Source organism: Medicago truncatula, chromosome 7 (genome assembly GCF_003473485.1).
Source record: "Medicago truncatula cultivar Jemalong A17 chromosome 7, MtrunA17r5.0-ANR, whole genome shotgun sequence".
In the NCBI taxonomy this organism is placed as follows: domain Eukaryota; kingdom Viridiplantae; phylum Streptophyta; class Magnoliopsida; order Fabales; family Fabaceae; genus Medicago; species Medicago truncatula.
Genome location: NC_053048.1, coordinates 1657883 through 1669124, shown reverse-complemented (window position 1 = coordinate 1669124; position 11242 = coordinate 1657883). Strand labels below are relative to the sequence as shown.

The following is an 11242-nucleotide window of genomic DNA, read 5'->3' as shown; positions in this document are numbered from 1 at the left end:
TTACAAGCCACACACGCTGAGATTTGGAGATCCCAACAATATGATCGAACTGCTGTAAATGATTAGACAAACTGTAACAATTCCTAACCAACGGTAAACATCAATCTAAAGGGCTCCATAAAAGGAACAATCCAAATAGGTGACCAGGATGGTAATTTGCTAACCACTTTGCCAAATTTCGATTATGTTAAATAATGTATATAAATAGTTAATTATATTCATACATTTTTAAATTTGTTTTCACTCTTTCACAATATTCAAAATTATGTGAAGCTCCACCACCGAGAATATTAGCTTTGGAGAACTTTGCTTGTTTTTGTCTTATAGTTTGATTATGAGACATATATGGTTGCTTCAAACAGAAAGTTTCTTATTATTAAAATATATATATATATATATATATATATATATATATATATATATATATATATATATATATTCATTCACATCTGAAATGAACAAAAAGAAGCATACACATGTTAGTTGTTTATGAATTGGTTAACAACAATGTGACATTGTGTGAGTGTGACCACATTAAAGTGCTTTCTCAACTCAAAATGAGTTGCTTATTTTTCTCACATTGAAGCCCAAGACAATTAATAGTTCAGCTGATCCACAACTTGTTCTTACATGTTACAACAAATGTTATTTACAAAATAAATTACCTAGTTGTTTGGTTTACTCAAATATCAAGTGTGTCTTTTCTGAAGAGAAAAATAATAATATTAAAGGACATACATTGATAAATGGAGTATAAAAAAGAAAATATTCATTCAGTTATTAAAGTAATAATCACCAAGTACATCAAGATTTTTCTTGTTGAAATTGTAAACCTTGAGATTTTGATTGAAGCAATTGCAATACCTTTATCTTTTAATTCAATTAACATAATAATTGAAACAGAAGTAGTTCAATTTTATACAAAAACAGAAATGTGAATACATATATACTTATGTTTGATATATCAGAACAACAATATTTTGCAGCATTTTTCAAGAACTTTTGGGAAAGAAAAAAAAAAGACAATGTCTTTATTATTGAATAATAACGCACGTATTTTTTTCAAGGATTTCCAATATAAATTAATGCTCTGAGTTCTTCACTCATTAGTTGCTGCACGGAAATTTCACTCAAAGGAATGCTTAATGGTGTAAGCTCGGTGACAAAACTTTGTGACACACGTTTCATTGTTGGTCGAGAACGAGGATCAATAGTTAAGCATGCAAATGCAACTATGGCAACATGAATTATGTGACGTATAACTATCTCATTATTTGGAAGTGGAAGACGTTGGTCTAATACTTGACATAGTTTGAGACTTTGTGTCGATGATGATTGAAGTGATGACAATAAATCCCCAGGGTGCCTTCCAACTAAAGTTTCAAGTGCCACCACGCCAAAGCTATATACATCACACTTTTCATTCACCGCCATAGTATAGGCCAACTCTGCATTGATAAAATCACTATGAGTATTTAAAAGAATCCAAAGAAAATAGTTGAAAATAACTACTACTTAGCATCTTAGTAATTGTGGTTGGGCCTAACACAACCCTACAAAACCGGCTTGTAAGGTGAGGATTGCCCCCACTTATAAAAACATTGTTAGGCCATGTCCTGTCCGATGTGGGACTCTTAACACACACTCTCACGACCAGCACTATTGGGCTTGGTTCGTGGACATAAATGGTGGGTGGCCCGATAGCGGAAACCTGATAACAGGTGGCCCAATGGATCTTGGAGAGGCTCTGATACCATCTTAGAAATTGTGGTTAGGCCTAACACAACCCCACAAACCGGCTTGTAAGGTGAGGATTGCCCCCACTTATTAACACATTGTCAGGCCATGTCCTGTCCGATGTGGGACTCTTAACATAGCATGAAAAACTAACGAACATGTATGTTATTTATATGGATTATGAATATGCATGATGTGCATCATACAAAAATGAAGACAAAAACAAAACAAGCGAAAAATTATCAATGACTAATTTACCAGGAGCTATATATCCAATAGTTCCAGCAACTATAGTTCGATTTGATGAATCATATTGAAGGAGTCGGGATGTGCCAAAGTCACAAACACTAGCATGCCATTCAGAGTTTAGTAAGATATTGCTACTAGATACATCTCTATGCACTATTGGAGTAGTGCATTCATGATGAAGATATGAAAGAGCAAATGCAATTCCTTTAACAGTGTTAACCCTTGTTCTCCACTTGAATTCCACGGCTTCTACATCATCATACAAGACAGAGAACAGGCTTCCTTTCTCCATGTACTGATAGATCAAAAACATGATTCTTTTGTGCAAGCAGAATCCATAAAGCTTCACAATATGTCGGTGCTTTATTTCTGATAATATTCTCACTTCATTTTTGAAACTCTCATCAAAAGATGGAACCTCGGCTTCATAGCCGTGAAGTTTCTTTAAGGCAACAACCTTTCCACTTGGTAATTGTGCCCTGTAAACACTTCCATATGCTCCCGTTCCAATGCAATATCTCATGTCAAAGTCTTCTGTTGCTTTGATTATGTCATCATATGCTATCTTCCCATCATAATTCCATATACAAAACATATCTCCATTCTTTGTTTTTGTTATGTTTCCATGCAACTTATTAGTAGAATTATGATGATGTTTCAAGTATATGAGAAGTGAGAAGACTAGGACTAGAATAATAAGGATCGGAAGAACAATGACAACAATGTGCTTTAATTTATTATTTTTCTTGTGTGGTGACCAAGGCTGGAATTTGCTAAATGAACATACATCAGAATTTTCCCTTGTTGTTGTGTTAAGCTGAAGACAACTTGGAAAGGGACCCTCCAAACAATTGTATGAAATGTCCACATAATAGACATTACAGAGAGATTGGGGAATTGTGCCAGTGAGATTATTATTGCTTAAATTAAATCTGTAAATGTAGACAATATAAGAAGGGATTTCACCATTAATGAGGTTGTGACTGAGGTCCATGGAAGATATATAGTCACTAAATGGAAAAAATTTGGAAGGAAGCGTACCGATGAGTAAATTATGGGAAATGTCAAGGTATTCTAATTTTGTAAGATTTGAAAGAAAAATAGGCAGGTTTCCATTAAGTCTATTGTGAGATAGATCTAATGTATAGAGATTTTCCAAGAATCCCAATTCATGAGGAATGGAACCAAGGTTGTTGTGAGAGATGTCTAGCCCCCATAATTGTGTTAGATTTCCTATGGAAGAAGGTATCTCACCTTTGAATCTATTGTTAGATAGATTTAGTGTAATGAGATTTTTCAGGAACCCCAACTCAAAAGGAATATAACCTTCAAAGTAGTTGTTAGAGATGTTTAACATCTCTAATTGTTTGAGATTTTCTAGGGAAGAAGATATCTCACCTTTGAATCTATTGTATGATAGATCTAAGAAAGTGAGATTTTTTAGCAACCACAACTCAGGAGGTAGCTCACCTTTAAGATAATTGCCTGACAAATCAAGATGAGTGAGCTTAGAGAGATGACCAATTTCTTTTGGGATAGTCCCATGTAGTTCAACTGAGCTTACAACAAAGCTTTCTAAATTGTGGAAAGTAGAATAGTTGAAAGTAGACAAGTTAAGTGTTGCAAGTTGACTTCCCCAGGGTTCTATTTTGATTGCTTTTATGCTTCCAGCCTTGTTACAAAATATATCATACCAATTACAACGATCAGAGATATTAAAGAGTGGATCAGATGTGTTCCACCATCCACTCTTTATTATTGCATTTGCTTCCATTTGAAGTTTATGAGATGTCGTTTTGGCAGATTGAGTTCCCACAGTCAGACTGCAAATAAGAAGAAAGGCAATCATCATTTTTGGACCAAAGGAATTTGAAATTAAATATTTTCTCAAGTTCATATTTTTTTTCTTGAGATCTAATGAATGGTCACTCTCATTCTCACACACTAATTTGATTCATTTATAGGATAAGTCGGTATGTGTGAACATGGAAAACCGAAAGCAAAATTCCTAGAGAATGCACATTTATCTCCTTAAAAACAAGCTTTGATGGAGACATGCTTATTGATTCTTCTCAAGTATTATGTTTTATCCTAAATATATAATCTCTTTATTTAAATCCCGTAAAATAAAAAATAATTAATTATATTATTGAGTTTGTTAACAATTTGTATACTGTTAGTTATAGTACTCCATTTGCAATAAAACAAAGTTTTAGTGCTCCATTTGCCATGCTTATATTATGAAAAGAACTATATAGTTAATTAAAGGGTTAATAGGTCTTTACCCCCTGTAATATAGGTCACTTTTGGTTTTGCCTCCTGCAAAAAAAAAAATTTGGATTCGGTCCTTGTAAATTTTTTTTGTTTTGGAAAACCCCCCTAGACCAGCTGACTGTGCATTTTTGCTGATATGGCATATGCGTCAGCTTTTTCGGATGACGTGGCGCGCTGACCGTATAATTTTTTTTATTTTTATGGGGTACACGTGGCATTTATGATTTTTTTTAAAAATTATAAAAAATAAAAAAATTAATAAAAATGATTAAAAAAACGAAAATAATTATGGAAAAATAAATAAAATCTGGAAAATTTTAAAAAAACATGGACAAATTTAAAAATTCGAGTAAAATCTAGAAAATTTAATAAAAAAAATCTGGAAAAAAATTAATATATATCAAAATTTTCAAAAAAATTATTAAAAATATCTGAATTAAATTAAATTATAAAAAAATCGAAATTCTATAAAAAAAAACTTAATATATATAGAATTTCTATTCTTCATGATCTAATGTTATGTTTTTTTAATTATGAATATACTTTCCAATATTTTGATTTTCTGTATTGTTATACCCTGTTTTTGGACCTAAAAATACTGGGCCCAATTTCATTTCAAACTTTGTCAATTGTCAAATTTCAACTGCACAGTTCAAATTGTCTCTGCCTCGCAGTATTTTCAATCACAATTTTACCTATGTTTTTCTTGCATAAAACCTTTTGAAATGTCTTTACTTGTCTTGTAAGTCATTCAAAAGTGTCTCTGAATCATTACATTGCTTTTTCTACAGTTTATTTCAAAATTTGCAAAAAGTCATACAGAAGGGTATTTTGGTCATTTCCTGCAGTGGGACCCATTTTCATCCTTGTGACTGTCTCTGAGTCTTTTCAGATTATTTTTAAACATTTCATCAGTAAACTTTGTTAAAATTCATTTCAAACTTGCGTCTGAGTCAGTGTCAAGTCAATTTGATTCTGTTTAGGTCATTTTTAGCCCTAGGGGCATTTTGGTCATTTCACATAAAATTTTGGCATGGGGAGGTTACTTTGAAGTACCTCATTTAAGCCATTGGTTCGTTTTAGTCCTTTTGTCAATTTTACTTTGGGTTTCACTTTACGTTTTGTCAGTTTACGTTTTTTATCCAATTTTATTTTGTTTTTACCTTTTTGCATTTTGGTCCCCAAAAGGGTCCAAAATTGCATTTCAGTCCAGTTTCTTTTTCAATTCATATTTCAGTCCAGAATTTTTTTTATTTTACTTTTCAGTCCTTTCTTTGTAAATTTCATTTCAGTCCCTTAACTTTTTAATTTTGCAGAAAAGGCCCAATGTCAAATTTGCGTTTTTTTAGTCAGAATCCAGGTGGCGCAATTCAATTGGGTCAGAGGCAATACATGTCAGCTATAAATAGAGCCAAGTGTAAGATTCAATGCCATTAACTACACGCCAACTCAACAAACACAATCAAGTTTCTCTCTCCTTTCTGTTAAAGATCAAAAATCAGAAATTCTCAAGAACATGAAGAACACAAAACCCTAACCGTTTCCAGAAAGTCACAAATTCATCAAGTTTCAGTGTTTTTCGTATCAATTCTCAGAGATTCGTATGAATCTTCATCACTGAATTGATCGATTCTCTGCAATTCCAAACGCGAGCTCGCATCAAAGCAAGCTCAAGCGTTGATCACAGAGAGCCTCTCGCAAAAAAAATCAAAGAAGCAGGTTCAAACGTATAATCAGAGAAAGAATCGAAGAAGATGAAGAAATCAAGCCGGTGAAACCGATTTATTTTCGGTCCAGAAAGCAACCAGAAATCATCAAGGATCAATCGAAGTTTTCCAAAGAATTTCTTATCAAAAAGCTTCGAACAAATCTCAGGTAAAACTCAGATTTTCTTTGAAAAAGTGTTAATCATATTTCAAACCTGCATAAAAATCACGTAAACCAACAGATCTAGTTTCCAGAACATAAAGAACAGTTTGTAACCGTAAAATTCAAGTCTAGATCTATAAAGATCTAGACATTGCATGTAAAATCCAGTGCTAAAAACATAATTAGAAGAACAAAGCGAACAGGAAAGTGTAAAAAATTTGAAGTTCTGGAGATTTTGTTCGTCGGAACCCTAACTTCTCACCGGAGAAGATGAAGTTTCCGGCGGAATCTTCATCTTCTCCAGCCAACCACCACCGGAGAAGGGAGGAGAGAGGTGAGAGGAGAGAGAGAAGCTCTGAAACTTAGAGAGAGAAAGAGAGTTTACAAATGATTTAAACCGGTGCCATGCCTTATAAATAAGCTAGTGAACCAGACCGGTCCAAGACCGGTCCAATCCTGTTGATTCCAGGCCGTTTGATCTAGGGTTTCAGGATCCTGGATCAATCCTGTGGCTCCTGTGAATCCGGTTCTTTAGGGTTTTGGGTTGGGCCTTTGGTTTCTTTGGATCTTTACGTTTTGCTATTCCTGTGCTATTCACACCCCTATTTTTTTGCTACCTGCACCTATGTCTTGATTAAAATTGTGGTAAAATTCCTAGAAAAATTCATACATGTTTCTTGATATTTTCTTAGTGTTTTTATGACATTTTTGCACATTAAGGATCTATGAAATTTTGGTATAATTAATTCATAGCATTTTAATTCTCTTTGAATTATTTGTTATGGATTCTTCTTCACACATTTGTCCTTGATGTGAGAATATGTGATAAAAACTACTTGCTGTGTTAATATGAGAGATTTGTGCCTTTAATTTCATGTTGATTTGCTGTTTTGATTTGGTTCATAAGTTCTTGATTTTATGAACAATATATGCATATTTTGAAAGATATAAAATGCCAAGTTTATTCTAGAAAATATGGCATGAAACCATGCTTGCATGTTTCCAATAATTCCATGCTATAACTTGAGATAAAGAAAACTCTTTCAAAATTTGTTAAAGCATGAGAATTAGAGGCCAAGAATGCTTTAGGTTTCATACCTAAGTTTTTAGGGTTTAATGTCATTTTGTTAACTTTTTGTGCCATCTTGCATGCTTTTATTTCTTAGTACTTGTTATGTTTTTTTTTCTTTTCACTAACAAGTTTATTTCCATGTTTCATGCATCTCATTTAGTATTCCCTTTGCCTTCTTTAGCCTAGCATTTATTTTTGCAAGTTTTAATTCATTTAGAGATGTAATTTGTCATCATTATTTTGTAGCTTGGCAAAGGGGCCATAGAATGTATTTAGGCAATTTTTGTAATATGGACTATGGACACTATGACGCACCGACACGCACACACTCACCTTAGATGTATGCATAGGATTGTATGGTTAAATAAGCGTTTAGGTTTTAAACACTTAGAGAAAATCCATCTTTTTTCCAAAAAAAACAATTGAACTTCACTTCAAAAATTTTCATAGTAAATATGAAGTCAACACTTCATTTTTTTCCTTTCTTTTTTTCTTAAGAAAAATTCAATTCATCTTAATCATTTAGACTTTCTTTCTAATCACTAATCAAACCTCACTTTTTTGCTAAATCTAATGCTCATGAAGCCTCCCAATCTCCTTCTTCAAAACCTTTTTTTTCAAAACTTAAAATCAAACAATTAAAACAAAAAAAACAAGTTTCTTTAGCAAGAACTACGAACGGTTTTGATCCCGTAAAACGGTACGTAGGCAATGAGTCAAAACTCATCCAAGCCGAAATAAAATCAAATTCTACTTCTTCTCACCCCCCTTTCTTAACTAATCACACCTTCTTTTTTTACAAATAAGCAATAAAACTAAAGCGTAGAAATCAACTTAGGAAAGCGGTTCTTATGGAATACCATAATCGCTCCGGGTGCCTAACACCTTCCCGTAGCGAAAACGACCCCCGAATTCGGAAACTCAAGGGTTTTTCTCCTTTTACCCTTCCCAAGAAAAAAGAGAGATATCAACGGTCGAAAGGTACAAGTCCAATTAATGGCTTGGCACCCAAAAACCATGATAACAGAAATGGCGACTTCACTGGGGACTCTTTTTAGCGGGTCGCGCCTAGTTTTCCTTAGTTTATATTTACGCTTTATTTTATTGCTTACATATGTGAATATTTGTTTACTTTCATTCAACGTGTGGGGTGAGAATATCAAAAGTCCTAACCCGGGCTGAGTGAACTTATGTTTAGGTAGAGATATAATCGACAATTCGATCCGGGGGTTGCCTCGTGTATTGGATTATGCGATCAATCTCACATAGCTGAGGCATTTTGAAGGTGATATTGTCGGCGTGTGTTGTCATGCTTAGGCACTTCACTTTCAATTGTTCGACGAAGCTATGAACCGTAGTTACCAAACCCATCCTAGCCTTTTTAGGACGTAGTGCGGTGGCTAAATTGAGTGTTGTCTCAAACTTTAGTCGTCACGCGATACTACACTCAAACTAGACCTTCTCACAAATAATCATGGAACGGGTGTCGTCCTGTACTACCATGATATATGTGAGAGAGGTTGCAGTTTGGGAACTGTGTTAGAACCTTGGTTACTATTATCCAAAGCCTTAGTTCACCGGACGCCGTGTCCATCCGTGGCCCCGTTACTTTGAACCTCAACCCACATTGTAACTAAACAACGCAATCATGCATACATGCATTCATGCATAAACATTTTTCATGCATTCATCGAAGGGTTTAAACAAATGAGAATTTTTGTAAATAATCACAGGTATGAAGAAGACTAAGTGCTACAAGTTCAAGGAAGTGGATCTGGTTGGTTTGAGAGAGTTGGCACTCAAGGTCAAGAGTCAAACAGGGTTCCGACTCCGGTATGGGGGATTGCTTACTTTGCTCCGAACCGATGTGGATGAGAAGCTAGTGCACACTCTAGTGCAATTTTATGATCCGAGCTTCCGTTGCTTCACTTTCCCGGACTTCCAGTTGGTTCCTACTCTCGAGGCTTACTCCAATCTAGTGGGTTTACCTATAGCCGAGAAGACGCCTTTCACCGGTCCCGGGACTTCTCTTACTCCTCTGGTTATTGCTAAGGATCTCTACCTCAAGACTTCCGACGTCTCCAACCATCTTATTACCAAGTCTCACATCCGGGGGTTCACTTCAAAGTATCTTCTTGATCAGGCTAATCTCGGTACTACTCGTCAGGATACACTCGAGGCTATTCTTGCTTTGCTTATCTACGGGCTCATCCTCTTTCCGAACCTCGACAACTTCGTGGACATGAATGCTATCGAGATCTTTCATTCCAAGAACCCGGTTCCTACTTTGCTAGCGGATACCTACCACGCCATTCATGACAGGACTCTCAAGGGCCGTGGATATATTCTTTGCTGCACATCTCTTTTGTATAGGTGGTTTATTTCGCACCTTCCGAGTTCCTTCCATGACAACTCGGAGAACTGGTCCTACTCGCAGCGGATTATGGCCCTTACTCCTAATGAGGTCGTCTGGCTCACTCCTGCCGCTCAAGTGAAGGAAATCATTATGGGTTGCGGAGACTTTCTCAATGTACCTCTTCTTGGTACCCGTGGAGGAATCAACTACAACCCCGAGCTTGCTATGAGACAGTTCGGTTTCCCTATGAAATCGAAGCCCATCAATCTTGCCACATCTCCAGAGTTCTTCTTCTACATGAATGCTCCCACCGGACAAAGGAAAGCTTTCATAGACGCTTGGTCCAAGGTTCGAAGGAAGAGTGTGAAGCATCTAGGTGTGAGATCCGGTGTCGCTCATGAGGCCTATACTCAGTGGGTGATAGATCGAGCTGAGGAGATTGGTATGCCTTATCCAGCTATGAGATATGTGTCTTCATCTACCCCATCTATGCCTCTACCTTTGCTCCCCGCGACTCAGGATATGTATCAGGAGCATCTAGCTATGGAGAGTCGTGAGAAGCAAGTGTGGAAAGCTCGGTACAATCAAGCTGAGAATCTAATCATGACTTTGGATGGTAGAGATGAGCAGAAGACTCATGAGAATCTGATGTTGAAGAAAGAACTAGCTAAAGCCCGGAGGGAATTGGAAGAGAAAGACGAGCTGCTTATGAGGGATTCCAAGAGAGCTCGAGGACGACGAGATTTCTTTGACAGATACTGTGATTCAGATTCCGAGTCCGATGATCTTCCGACTACTTCCTATGCTTGAGAGCTCTATTTGTTTACCTTGTTGAAAATGTTGTGTAATTTTGTTTATTTGCAAGATTTCTAATTTGTTTTAAAGTCCTTCGATGAAAAAATAAGTCTTTTGCATTCGCATTTGCATATCATGCATCATATGCATCATGCATTGGTCACAAAGGCTTCCAAGTGCTCACTATCTCCTGGTTCCTCTGCCGCAGTGTGAAAAGTGGCTCGTGCTCAGAGAGTTTACGAACCAGATAGAATTGATCGAACCAGAGAATACAGAAGAAAGAAAAGGGCTATGGAAGAAGAGAACGCTCAGCTTCGCACCGAGTTAGCCTCTCTAAAGGAGGAATTGGCTAAAGCTAATGACGTCATGACTGCTCTACTAGCTGCTCAAGAGCAATCAGCTACAGCTATCCCTACAACCACAGCTGCACCAGTAACTACAAGCGTGCTCCCTACCACTTCTGCAGACAATCGCTTTACTATGCCAGTGGGGTTTCCGTATGGGCTTCCACCGTTCTTCACTCCCGTTGCTACAGCAAGCACCTCGGGCACTGCTAACAATGTTCTGATCCCTGCAACAAATGCCGCCTCCATCATTGCTACTTTGCCACAAACAACAGTAGCTGTCACTGAGCCTCTGGTACACACTCTGCCTCAAGGTATTAACATCAACACACAGCACAGAAGCATCCCCGTAACCAAGACTATGGAAGAGATGATGGAGGAACTTGCTAAAGAACTCCGTCACGAGATCCAGGCCAATCGAGGGAATGCAGACTCTGTCAAAACTCAAGACCTTTGCTTAGTGTCAAAAGTGGATGTTCCTAAAAAGTTCAAGATTCCGGACTTCGACCGGTACAACGGGCTAACTTGTCCTCAAAATCACATCAT

The 11242-nt window shown here is 36.5% G+C and overlaps 1 protein-coding gene across 1 annotated transcript; it reads right to left on the bottom strand.

Annotated features, from left to right (window-relative positions):
* Positions 1–1062: 1062 nt before the first annotated feature.
* Positions 1063–3838, bottom strand: LOC25497452 (probable leucine-rich repeat receptor-like protein kinase At1g35710). The gene is made up of 2 exons (XM_013592032.1): positions 1996–3838; positions 1063–1448 (listed from the first exon to the last, which is right to left on the bottom strand). The coding sequence occupies exons 1-2, from the start codon at positions 3836–3838 to the stop codon at positions 1063–1065; spliced, it is 2229 nt and encodes a 742-aa protein (XP_013447486.1).
* Positions 3839–11242: the final 7404 nt, after the last annotated feature.

What these genes read in the sequence shown, in the direction of transcription:
- LOC25497452 (XM_013592032.1), bottom strand. Translation starts at nt 3,838, where the DNA reads ATGATGATTGCCTTTCTTCTTATTTGCAGTCTGACTGTGGGAACTCAA. An exon ending in TATTGGATATATAGCTCCTG is followed by an intron (nt 1,449 to 1,995) that starts GTAAATTAGTCA and finishes TTATCAATGCAG; the next exon opens with AGTTGGCCTATACTATGGCG.